The sequence below is a fragment of the Globicephala melas genome, chromosome 20 (assembly GCF_963455315.2).
Source record: "Globicephala melas chromosome 20, mGloMel1.2, whole genome shotgun sequence".
Taxonomy (NCBI): Eukaryota; Metazoa; Chordata; class Mammalia; order Artiodactyla; family Delphinidae; genus Globicephala; species Globicephala melas.
Window position 1 is genome coordinate 17,858,890 of NC_083333.1, and position 13,098 is coordinate 17,871,987.

The 13,098-nt window shown below is 43.5% G+C and overlaps 1 protein-coding gene across 1 annotated transcript; it reads left to right on the forward strand.

The window, feature by feature from the left end:
• Positions 1-838: 838 nt before the first annotated feature.
• Positions 839-12,889, forward strand: ZNF287 (zinc finger protein 287). The gene is made up of 5 exons (XM_030861361.3): positions 839-1,429; positions 2,100-2,200; positions 4,091-4,217; positions 4,661-4,747; positions 9,093-12,889. The coding sequence occupies exons 1-5, from the start codon at positions 1,027-1,029 to the stop codon at positions 10,655-10,657; spliced, it is 2,283 nt and encodes a 760-aa protein (XP_030717221.1). The 5' UTR covers positions 839-1,026; the 3' UTR covers positions 10,658-12,889.
• The last annotated feature ends 209 nt before the right edge of the window (positions 12,890-13,098 follow it).

Consider the following 13,098-nt stretch of genomic DNA (forward strand, 5'->3'; position numbering starts at 1 on the left):
GCGGCCTGCGGGGTCGGGGCTGCGGGGCAGGGGCTGCAGGGCAGTCCCCGCGCAGCGGCCCGCGAGCCTCAGACTGCGGAGTTAGGGGGACCTCGCGGGGGTGGGGAAGCGAGGAGTGCCTCTGCCCTGTAGGCCTGGTGCGCAGCCGGCTTTGGGGGACACGACGGGTTGAGGGGGCTCAGAGCTGGAGCCCGTGGACAAGTGGTGTCGGTTCTGCTCCAGGTCAGGCCTGCAGTGAGGTTTTCTGCGGGAATCCTGGTTTCAAATGTATTCCTTAGGAATTGTGTCCTGTAGAAGCTCTTCACGGGCTTCAGGTTACACCAGTCTGCTGCTTTCCCGTGCCCAGCCCTCTGGTAGTGCAGGGCTGGAACAGTCTGGCATTGATACGCAGAGCGGGTAAACGGCTCGCCCTTTTTCCCTGACCGTTCCCTTGGGAACCTTGAGCTCTTTAAGGAGAAGTTCTCCTCCCAGTTTTTTCTAAATAACAGATTTGCTGTTTTTTAGAGGCACTTCAGTCATTACAGCTTCTGTACCATCAGTGACTATAATACTGAAGCTTTTGTTTTTCTGTAAAAAATGTTTGTTTCAACAAGTTAGAAGTTTGATCTGTCTTTTTGCTTTGCTTCTATCACCAGCCTTTTATGGCAGCCCCAACCCGTGCCCAGGGCACGTTGCATCTATTTTACAAGTCTTAAGGATATCAGGGAGGTAGAGTACGGTAGACTCTCAGTGTTTATTTGTACACTGTGGGTCGCCTGCCTATTACTGTTTGTGCGTATGGCAGAGCCCACCAGGAATACTTGACCTTGTGTCTGTTCTTGTGTTTCAGGGTCTCTTAGCCATCCCTACAAGTTCTGGGCTCAGAGTTTGTAAGGAAGACTGCTAACTCTACCTTGCCTCTGTCCTGCCCCTGGCCGCAGCAGCCCTTGGTAAATGCCTTTGTGGTTCTAGCATGCGACTTCAAGCGTTCGGCTCACTCCTGGAGAAATAAAGGCTGTTGCTGGGTTGACTCTCCTGTGTGTAGCCATGTTCTCCCCGAGCAAGAGGACGACCAGTTCGTCACGTGCCCAAGTCCTTCTAATGTGGAAGCCGGACAAGGCTCAGAGTGGACCCCGCAGTGCTGAGAAGGAAACGCTCGCCTCAAGACTCCTGCGTGACACTGAGACCTGTCGGCAGAATTTTAGGAATTTTCCATACCCAGACCTGGCTGGTCCTCGAAAGGCATTGAATCAGCTCCGAGAGCTCTGCCTTAAGTGGCTGAGACCCGAGATTCACTCAAAGGAACAAATCCTGGAGCTGCTGGTCCTGGAGCAATTCCTGAGCATCCTGCCTGGGGAGGTTAGGACTTGGGTGAAGTCCCAGTACCCGAAGAGCAGCGAGGAAGTGGTGACTCTGGTGGAGGATTTGACTCAGATTCTAGAGGAAGAAGGTAAGACTTGTAAGGGCAGAGAGAGGAGGAGTCCTGGGTGGTCCAAGAAGACAGCCATCGCGTCAGAGAGCAGCCCTTTGAGGTGATTAGAAAAACGGAGGTCAGGGAGTAAGTGAGAACAGACTTCACTGAGCCCCGTCCCACCTGGCATTCCTCTTCCAACTGCTCGGAACCCAACACACGTTCTGTAAACCCAGAGAACGTATCATAAACAGTGGCCAGACACAACCAAATTACCCCTATGTGCGCCCTCAGGAAGTTTCCCTGCAGAGGTTTGAACCATTCTGCCAATAAATCGTTTGCTTTGTGAATTGGGTTTTATGGTAACATACTTCCAAATATGTAGAGAAGTGTCCAGAGAATATTTCTTTACTAAGTAAAAAGACAGCTCACAAAATTTCTATTGTGCAAGGGTTTAGTAGAAAACTCTGAATTTGGTACATATTCTGAAGCATCCCAGAGCAGACTTCGTTTTTGAAGCCTGCTCAAAAACAGGACAAGTTTCAGGATAAGTCATTGCCCCTTCTCTCTGGTTCTGTGAAGCAGGGGCTTTGTTTTTGGTTTCCTTCTGATTCCTCGCTTTAAGAAAATGTAGGCTTCTATTGGTGAAGAGTTTCCTAGGCTATTCAAACAGGGCTGATCTCCACCACGGTCTCTTTCTCTTTGCTAGCTGTTCCTCAGAGCTCCACCCTTTCCCGGGAGACCCCAGAGGAAGACCCCAAAGGAAGACAAGCTTTCCAGGCAGGGTGGCTCAATGACTTCGTGACCAAAGTGAGTGTCAGTTTCTTCTCTGATTTTAAAATGCCTTCCTAGTGTGTGAGGACATTTTCTAACCTGGCCCTCTACCTTCTGTGACCCCAGAAGTCCTATGAAGGACCTAAGCCTCAGGTTTTCTCCTTAAGTCACTGTGGCCTGTTAAGGTAGGTGAATGCCGTGTATAGGAAATGGGATCCATTGCTTCCCGTGATATCCCTTTCCTCACTTTTTTACTTTAAAGCAGTGGTAGTGCATAGAGGTTAAGGGATTCACCTCCACAGCCACATGGATCTAGATTTGCTTCCTGGTTCTGCCACTGAACCTGTGATTTGGGGCAAGACACTTAACCACTCATAGCCTGAGTTACTAAGCTCTAATGAATATTCCTCTTAGATTGTGACAATTAAATATTATGAGACCTGTTAGCCTGGATTACAGTACGTGATCAAGAAGATCACAGGAAGATTAGACAATAGTTATTATTTTTCTTTGTTAACAAGTAATTAAAGGCCATGTATTGTTTGATGTTACTGTTTATTACGAGTCTGTGTTATTTTAAGGAAGAGCAGCTCAGGCCATCTTAAGAGAAAGGTTTACTGTAAAATACACTGTAAAATATACATGGTCTGAAATTGGTAACCAGAGTAAATTATTATTTGTAGATAATATGAATGTTTACAAAAAAACCTAAGAAAATCAAGGGAAAAACTGTTAGAAACAATAATAGAGAATTTGAGTAAAGTGACCACGACAGAAAATGGCATACAAAAATTAATCACTTTCTTAAATATACATAAAAATCAGATAGATGCTAAAATGAAATAAAAGGTTCCATTCACAGTATTACCCCCACATTTAAAATAACTACGACTAAGCGTAGTACAAGGTTTGCAGTCCTGTGTTATTCTGTAGACATGAAAGAAGCCTTGAATACTGTAAGACTGCCAGCTCTCCCTAAATTATACACTTACATGTGATTTGAAAAATCCCAGTACAATTTTTTAAAGAAACTTACAGAGTTTATTTGAAAAACATGTGGGAGTAAGCAAGAATTTTTTTTTTTAAACAAAGGAAGGAAGAGCAGAGGGATGCTAACTTTACCGGACTGTGAAATGTATCTACAGGTACAGTAGTTCAGTGTGGTTATTGGTACCAGTTTTATTTTAGAAAGGAAGAAGGGAGACTTCCCTGGTGGTCCAGTGGATAAGAATCTGCCTTCCAATGCAGGGGACACGGTTTCCATCCCTGGTTGGGGAACTAAGATCCCACATGCTGTGGGGCAGCTAAGCCCACATACCGCAAATACAGAGCCCACGCGCTCTGGAGCCCAAACACCACAACCAGAGAGTCCACATGTCGCAACTACTGAGTCTGTGTGCCACAACTAGAGAGAAGCCCGCACGCCACAACGAAGAGCCCACGCACTGCAACAAAAGATCTGCATGCCACAACTAAGACCCAGCACAGCCAAAAGTAGAGAGATAGAGAGATAGATGATAGATAGAAAGATAGATAGGAGGGAAGAAGGAAGGGCTCTGCATTCCATCATAGAGCACAGAAAATACCTTAAAATGTCAAACTGTAACACATTTAATTTATTTGTAAGGCAATGCTTGAAAGTCAAACCATTCTCTCTGTGTCATCAATGTTTAAATCCTTTTATTCTTTAAGATGGAGCCACCAACGCATGCACTGAAACTGATGTATTCTACTTTGTTTTCAGACTTCCCCTCAGGCCATTCAGGTCTGCTTATCCATACATTGGGTAAAGGTATTGACTAGGTAATTTTTAGGGTCCTACCAGCGCTCAAGACTCTGGTTTCCCCCACCACACACACACCTGTGCTGTCGCTGTCCCCTTCCTACTAGTTCCTGAACCAAGTTAAGTCACGTTTGATGTTTCAGGAATCCATGACATTCACAGATGTGGCCGTGGACATCACCCGGGAGGACTGGGAGCTCATGCGTCCTGTGCAGAAGGAACTGTACAAGACGGTGACGCTGCAGAACTACTGGAACATGGTGTCTCTAGGTGAGCGTCGTCCATGCCCGGCCCTCCTCCCTGCATACACACCCGAGTCTTTCTCCCCTCAGCTGTTAAAAATGGTCAGGCCTAGAGGTGAGCGTGCTTGTCCGTTCAGGCACAGAAATGGCGAAGTTCTGCTCCCTTTTCCCAAATGAAAGGTTTCTAAGTGAAAGGTCATCAGGAGGTACAACGCACAGCCTCCCAGGGCCACCACCCGACGCCGCGTCCTGCCCAGTGCCTCCTTCCCCGTGATCTCTAGGCGTGCATCCTCCGGCGTGCAGGAAATTTTTGTCCCAGCTCCGAAAAGGACAGTGACCTCATTCATGAGGTCATGTCCGTGAACCATTCTTTTCCTGTAGAGATCTGTCCTCATGGGTAAGAAGTCAGGTAGGAAAACTTGAACAACTGTTTATCTCCAGGGTAAAACTCACTCTGTTCCTCCCGAACAGGACTTACAGTGTACAGACCAACCGTGATTCCCATATTGGAAGAACCATGGATGGTGATAAAAGAAATTTTAGAAGGCCCTAGTCCAGGTGAGAGAACCACCAGCCGATGAGATTCTTTGTGCTCAAGAGCCTGTACTATCCTAAGTATGGTGAGATGTGTTTTCGCATGTGGCCAAGTCACTTGGCACAAAGACATCCCAGCCTGTTGAGAACACTGGGCTGCTTGGCGTTGCTTCCTTACAGAGGCCGTCTTCGGAAGAGATTTTCCAGGTGTCATTTTTACACGCTGCCAACCCACCCCCAACCCCCCTCTTATTTTGTGCTTCTCCATGACCCCTGGGTTCCCTCCGTTAGAGTTTTGTCTGGGGCTTTCCGTGTGTTCCCTCCCTCTATTTTTAAGCATGTATGAATGTCCCCTAAAATCTTAAATTTCAAACCTTCTCAACTTCTTTTTGAGTTTCTTTTATTCTGTTTATTGACAAAATTCTGTAGCCCCCTGCCTCCACTCTCCTCATTCCTTTCTTTTTTATGTTCTAATTATTGCAAAAGATAACATGTTTGCAAGATCAAAAATTGTAAAAATATATAAAGCCAGACCTATGCAGACAGAAGTCCCCACCTGTTTGCCGCATTCACCTGGTTCCTGCATCTGTGTTGTCACCTGTGGCTCGACACCTAGAGGTCACGTGACTGTTCTATTCCCTGATGACCTTCCAGTGAAGGTTCTTAGCATCCTCTGTGGATCCTTGCTTTATTACATTGCTGGTTGCAAAATGGTGATTTTCTAATTCCACCATCTCTTCTAAATGATTAATCTGTAAGGAATACCTATCCCTCTCACCCCGTTTTTATGTGTAGATGTCACTATGGACTAGTGGAATTTTTAAAAATTCAATGTATTGTTAGTCCGTTAATTCCAGTGGGGGGGGGTATTTGTTTTTGTTGCTCAGTTGTCCCAAATTTCAGCGATGGGAGCCTTTCAGATCAAGTCCTTCTGAGACGTCCCCATTAGTCTTTGAGCATTTCCTTGCTTTCTGGCAGAGAATGGTCTGTGGGCTCACTTCATGCCTACCTTAGACCTGGAATTTCTCTAAGGAACAGTGGTTCGTCTTAGTGGGGATTAGTGATGAGAGGCCAGGATCTGGGCAGTGAGTGCGCTCACTACTCTGGGTACCATTGCTTCTAGATCTGTTCAGTAGATAGAGCTGTGGTGTGTGTGTGTGTGTGTGTGTGTGTGTGTTGGGGTTTTTTGTTTTTGTTTTTGTTTTTTTTTTTTCCTGTGGTACGCGGGCCTCTCACTGTTGTGGCCTCTCCCATTGCGGAGCACAGGCTCCGGATGCACAGGCTCAGCAGCCATGGCTCACGGGCCCAGCCGCTCTGTGGCATGTGGGACCTTCCTGGACCGGGGCACGAACCCGTGTCCCCTGCATCGGCAGGCGGACTCCCAACCACTGCGCCACCAGGGAAGCCCTGTTTGTAGGTTTTTTGAATCCTGAGTTCATACTGGTGACTTGAATTCAAATCTAGCACCACAAGGGCAGTCTATCTTGTACCTCCCCATATCTGTTTTCTACCTCCTTTCCCACAGAATGAGTCATCTGGTTCCCAATATCAGTATATCTGCTCATTTGCTCTGTCATATAATCACACAAAAATGGTTTCAGAAGTATATCATTATCTGTCAGATAACAGACTGCTCAGGTAACGTTCAAAATTCCTTCATGTCCTTAGAATATATTCCACTAAAGATATAGAGGATACTGGGTTCAGAGTTAACTTGAATTCTTCCTTTCTGGTTATCTTAACAGTTTGATACACAGTTAAACTTGTTTGATTACATTTGTATTCAAGTTTAGTATTTTCTTGTTTCTTTAATTTTACATTTTTGAGTATGTAAAAACATTAACGCAGTTCAAAAGTCAAAACTATAGAAAGGTGTACACTCCCATCCCTTCTGCCCTGTTCCCGTCCACTTCCTGTAGGTTACAGGGCTCACTTATCTCTCGTTTATCCTTCCTGTCTTTCTCTTTGAAGAGATAAATCATAAATATAGTCTTATCTCTCCTTTTGTATACAAAAGAAGTACACTGTACTCTTTTGCATTTTGCTTTCCTATTCCCTTTTTTTTTGTTTTTTTTTTAATTTCAGCCGCTGCCTTCTAGTATGTCTACCAGTATTGATGCTGGAATCTAGCATTAACAGCAAATTAAACAATAATGACAATATAATACTCTACTTTAGAGTGAATTGCTTAACTTTTTTAAAAAGTTAACTTTATCTGGTCATCTGGTATTTTGAGGGTCCTATTACTTGAAAAGCTAGTTCTTCTCATAATTTATGGCCTATTTGCTTTAGTTGGCAGAATGACCCAAAATATACAGTGAATTCTTTAGGGAGAGAGTTCAGCACACTCTCAACACTGAGAAAACCCATGGCAAGATGGAGCTAGGCCTTTGCTGGAGTCAGGACCATCTTCTGGGAGGTGCTGCCCATCTGGGACCACTTGAGGTTTTTTGGTGATTCAGGTTGAATTAAGGCTGTAAACCCACAAGAGGGGCAGTTTATGATTATGTATTTTGGGGGGAGATTTTGCTCCTACCAAAGAGCACAAAACTGAGAAAGGCAAGGTCCTCTTTTCCTTCTGTAGAGGTGAGGTGTTTGGGTTTTGTTTGTTTTTCTAGCCTGTCCTTATACAGGGTGTAGCACAGAGTGTGCAGACTCCTGCCAGCTGCCCCAGGTTGGCTGCAGGCTTTGTCTTCTGGCCCCCGAGCCCCTTGCACCCTCAAGGGGAAGCTGAAGGTCGTCAGCAGGATGGAGGAGTGTCTCAGGAAGCCAGCTTCAACTTTTGCTGACGTCTGGTCTTCCTGCTCTCACTTGATTTTTGGCTTTGAGGATTTCACTTTCTTATCAGGTCAGAGACGTATAAGTTGAACCTTTGGTTAGGGCATCTCATCAGTCATACCTGAGGGAATGGAAACTTCGATTATTCACAAATCGAGCAGTAGTGTTGGCTTTCGATGGCCGTTCCTGTCTCAGAACTTTATGGTCTTTACATCATACAGGACCCAGCCATTCTTTCAGGTTCAGCCCAAACCAGATCTGCGCTAAAAGTGTTGCTTCATTACCTGGTCAACACTGATCTCTTCTGCTAGAAATATTACACCACTGTTTGATATTTAACACTTCTAATCGGTCCTTTCCAGTTAGTTATATACACATATTTAAGCCCTGCTTAATGATCTTAATTTCTGAATTACCAGTAAACTGACTGGTTTAAAAATGTGTGCTTTTCTGAAGGAAATGTAAAAGAAGCATAAGCCATTTCCAGAGTTTGCATCTGAGTTGGAAATACAAGAAACACGCAAAACTGTGAAATAATAATATAAAGCCAAGTTCTGCCATGGGCCCAATATTTTATTAGGTTGGACCATATGAAACTGCTGATATTCAGCCAGATTGACCTACAAAAAAGGCAGTTTCATATGATGCAACCTAATCTGTACTTTAGGATTCTAAGAAGGAGGAGAGAAACATGAGCTGGGCCATAAGCATCTTTTTCAGTAGGTGGAGAAGGTGTCATAAGAGAAGCCTGGAGTCTGGAATTAGTGGCACCTTTAGAAGATCATAAGGACATAGTTGTAAGTTATGTGGATAACTTTGAACTTTAAGCTGAATATGAGTTGTGATAGAGGAGGGAGTACAGTAGAAAAGGCTAGATTATTTGGGGTCTCAGTACTGAGTGGAGGTATTTTAACTTTTCTTTCTTTAACTTTTGTCCTTTAAGCCGCTGATCCTGAAACTTCAGTGTGATTCAAACCTCCTGGAGGGCTCAGCCCCACCCCCATTTTCTGACTCAATATGTCTGGGAGGGGCCCAGTCACTTGACATATTTCAGGTGACAGTGATGCTCACGCCACTGGTCTGGGGATTGTACCCCTGAGAACCATGGCTTCAGGCTGTAAGAGTTACTAGACGTATTAAAACACGGAACACACACCGTGAAACTGCCTCCAGAATATTACGTACAGTGTGCAGGGTAGATTGGAAGGAGGAGTGGTGACAGTCAGCCTGCTTTATGACCCATTATGTAAATTACAGCTTATATGATTATAAATGTTTGTGTAATAAAATTCATCCCAGGTTGTCCCACAGTTTATCGTCTATTTTTACTTCTTAGCTCTGTCGCCTGACCTAACCTATTCTATTAACTCCACACTCGTGTTGAATAGGGAGGAGCCTCTCCTTCTTCAACAATTTACTCCTGTTTTCTGCCCTTTTATTCTCCTTTCCCAAGCATTAAGGACCATGTTATGAGGTTGTCAGAGCCGTAGTCTTTTTAGGCATTTTATTTGTGTTCATTATTTTGTTTCTGCTTCGGCAGTTTCCTTTCTCCAAATAGAGGAAGACTTTTTATGTACTTTTTAAATTTCAGAATGGGAAACAGAAGCCCAAGAGTGTACTCCGGTGGAAAATGTTTCTAAACTCACAAAGGATGGAACCAAGACCATCAAGCTGGAAGAACCCTATGACTATGATGACAGATTGGAGGGGCAAGCAACGGAGGCCTTCAGGAGAATTCCCACCAATGAGAGAGATTTCAGTTTGAAGTCAGTCCTTTCAGAAGAAGATGATCGTGCAGAAGACTATAAATATGATATATATAGAAGTAATTTTGAAAAGCATTCAAACCTAATGATACAGTTTGATACCCAACCAGATGATAAAACTTCTGTGTACGACGAAAGCAAGGCCACCTTCAGTCACGTCTCTTATGGTATTGTACACAGGAAGATATACCCCGGAGAGAAGCCTTATAAGTGTAATGTGTGTGGGAAGAAGTTCAGAAAGTACCCATCCCTCATCAAACACCAAAGTAGCCATGCCAAAGAGAAGTCTTATGAATGTGAAGAATGTGGGAAAGAGTTTAGACACGTCTCATCCCTCATTGCACATCAGAGGATGCACACTGGAGAGAAGCCCTACGAATGCCACCAGTGCGGGAAAGCCTTCAGCCAACGCGCACACCTCACCATCCACCAGCGGATCCACACGGGAGAGAAACCCTACAAGTGCGATGACTGTGGGAAAGACTTCAGCCAGCGTGCACACCTCACCATCCACCAGAGGACACACACGGGAGAGAAACCCTACAAGTGCTTGGAGTGTGGCAAAACCTTCAGCCACAGTTCATCACTGATTAATCACCAGAGAGTTCATACTGGAGAAAAACCTTACATATGCAACGAGTGTGGGAAAACGTTCAGCCAGAGCACACACCTCCTTCAGCATCAAAAGATACACACAGGAAAGAAACCATATAAATGCAATGAGTGTTGGAAAGTGTTCAGTCAGAGCACTTACCTTATCCGACATCAGAGGATTCATTCTGGAGAGAAGTGTTATAAATGCAACGAATGTGGAAAAGCCTTTGCTCACTCCTCCACTCTTATTCAGCATCAGACCACTCACACTGGAGAGAAATCCTATATATGCAATATATGTGGGAAAGCCTTCAGCCAGAGTGCAAACCTTACCCAACATCACAGAACACATACCGGAGAGAAACCCTATAAGTGCAGTGTGTGTGGCAAAGCCTTCAGCCAGAGTGTACACCTTACTCAGCACCAGAGGATTCACAATGGAGAAAAACCCTTTAAATGCAATATATGTGGGAAAGCATATAGACAGGGTGCAAATCTTACTCAGCATCAAAGGATCCATACTGGAGAGAAACCCTATAAATGCAATGAATGTGGGAAAGCGTTTATTTATTCATCATCACTTAATCAGCATCAGAGAACTCATACTGGAGAAAGACCCTATAAGTGTAACGAATGTGACAAAGATTTTAGCCAGAGAACATGCCTTATTCAGCACCAGAGAATTCACACAGGAGAGAAGCCCTATGCATGCCGTATATGTGGTAAAACCTTCACCCAGAGTACAAACCTCATTCAGCATCAGCGTGTTCATACAGGTGCCAAACATCGTAATTAATGCATATGGGAGACTTCATTTAGGTTTTAACACTTAACCATTTAAAATTCTATTTTGTATTCTGTGTTAGAAACATTATTCAAGAGAAGTGCAATATGGGTTAGATTATCACTCAGCAGAAGTATCAGAATTAGTAATGTGGATATAACCTATTTAAATGTACTGTGAAATTTAAGAAGAAAACATTCACTTCTTAACCTTTATTTGATACCAGTTTAATTCATTCCAGAAATAAACCCTAGGAAAGTAAGAGTACTCAAAATCCTGTAACTCATCAACTCTTACCATGTTTCAAGTACTTCTTAAGGAGGCCTTACGAATGTAACTTGGGAAAGCTTCCATCCAGTAGAGCTTTCACACCAGAGAGTAATCCTGGGGTAACAGAAAAAAAGCTGCTTTCAGGCCTTTAGTTCTTCTCAGCTTTGAAGCCTTAAATATGTAAAGGTCCCTTCCCCCTTTTTATTTCCCTTTTCCTATTATACCATAACTGCCATGTGGAGCCAGTAGGTTTGCAAAAAAAAAAAAAAAAAGTTGAAAGTATCTTAACAATTTCTATGTGACCACAGTTTAATTATGCTTTAAATACTGAAACATTAAAGAAAGAGAAGCTTAATGAAAGATGATCTGTTAGGAGAAGCTAATGTGTCTATAATCCTTAGACGTGTACAAATTTACAGGCAAAGATTAAACCCCCAAGCTTAATATGTAAGACATATTAGACTTAGTTTCACTAGCTTTTGACAACTGTCATCCAGAAGGAAAAAAATAAGAATACTTTTGTGTGTGTGTGTGGTACACGGGCCTCTCACTGCTGTGGCCTCTCCCGTTGCGGAGCACAGGCTCTGGACGTGCAGGCTCAGTGGCCATGGCTCACGGGCCCAGCCGCTCCGCGGCATGTGGGATCTTCCCGGACCGGGGCACGAACCCGTGTCCCCTGAATCGGCAGGCGGACTCTCAACCACTGCGCCACCAGGGAAGCCCAAGAATACTTTTTTTTTTTTTCCCACCTGACTCCAAAACTCATACCTTAAAGTTCCCCTGTGACTTAACTGTAGAAAGTCTGTTTCTTCCTTTGAAACACGTTTCTTGAGTGCCTGCTGTGCTCAGGGCCCAAACTTCCTAACTGGATTCTTCCAGGGCTTAAATGCCGAAAACCACAGCTGGTTTAAGCAATAGAAAGCTTTCTAAAGTAATGAAAGATAAAGTCAAGGACATGGTGTTAACCAGTACGTCCTGGAATGAACCTAAGAAACCTGCTAAAATGGGTTGCCAGATGCAGCCCCATTATCTTAAGGAAGTAATGAAAGCAGCTATTTAAATAGTATGAGGAAAAAAACAAGTAGTGGAAAATAGGTTTGAGTTCAGTGCAGAAAGTGGGTTGGGGGAAAAAATTGAAGACGTAAGGGTGAGGAAAGAATACAGAGGCAACTGTTATAACAACTGAAGTGTTGCTGGACTTGGTTTACCTAAGAAAATGAATGACTACTTGAATTAAAAAGCAAAATTCAGCCTGTTTATAAGAAGAAACTGAAACTGAAATGACTGATTTCAAAAGGATAATTGAAATTGGTACTCCTTGTATGTGTAAGTAAAATAGGGATTACTCTTAAAATAACAGGGAAAAAACGTTTCATTGGAAAAAGAATTGACGCAGAAACTATCATTGATACAGTAATCATTCAACAATAACTGAGTTTGTGGGGTCCCAAACAGCATAAAAGGAAAACTGATAGAAACACAAATAGAAACGGGTGAAAATACTATTTACTATCCACAGCATTGCACTCAGAATTTAAGACCATGTCCTGAGAGCTGACCTTTCCTCTTGTTCTTGTTTCTTTCTTCAGTGCCTTGCATATGGTAGGTGGTCAAGTTATGTTGGTTGAATTAATGAATAAATAAGTAGTCAAGTTAGACTTGAGTAATAAGGTAGAAGTAACTGATACGGAGTGAAATTGGCAAAATTTAAAATACTTTTTGGTGCATACATGCAAAGAAATATTTAACAAATATTGGTCATTTGTTAGTGACAGGAACTACTTAAAAATGAAGAATGAGAATCCCCAAATCTTAACAATGGGGATATTCCTGAAAAATCATGGGACATCTTTGCAGAGGAAGTTTTCCTGAGCTAGGTGAGGAAAACCTGATATAAATTCTGGTGTCATAAATACCAATTTAAGCATGTGTTGACCATGCAGCTTCATTTGGACGTTGGAAAAACCTGGTTGGCCAGGGGCGGGGGGGTGGGGGGGGCAGTGGCTAAGGACCTGGGGTACCAGCATCTTCAAGTCTTTCTTGTTGAGTGTTTTCTTCAAGAAGTTGCTTTCCCCTTGTCCTCCTAATAGTTAACCTTGATGTCACGGAATCATCCTTCACAAAGTGCAGATTTTCTCCAGGTTGCATAATACTCAAATTATGCTTATGCCATAGTTATCATG

What these genes read in the sequence shown, in the direction of transcription:
- ZNF287 (XM_030861361.3), top strand. Translation starts at nt 1,027, where the DNA reads ATGTTCTCCCCGAGCAAGAGGACGACCAGTTCGTCACGTGCCCAAGTC. An exon ending in TCAGATTCTAGAGGAAGAAG is followed by an intron (nt 1,430 to 2,099) that starts GTAAGACTTGTA and finishes TCTCTTTGCTAG; the next exon opens with CTGTTCCTCAGAGCTCCACC. An exon ending in TCAATGACTTCGTGACCAAA is followed by an intron (nt 2,201 to 4,090) that starts GTGAGTGTCAGT and finishes TTGATGTTTCAG; the next exon opens with GAATCCATGACATTCACAGA.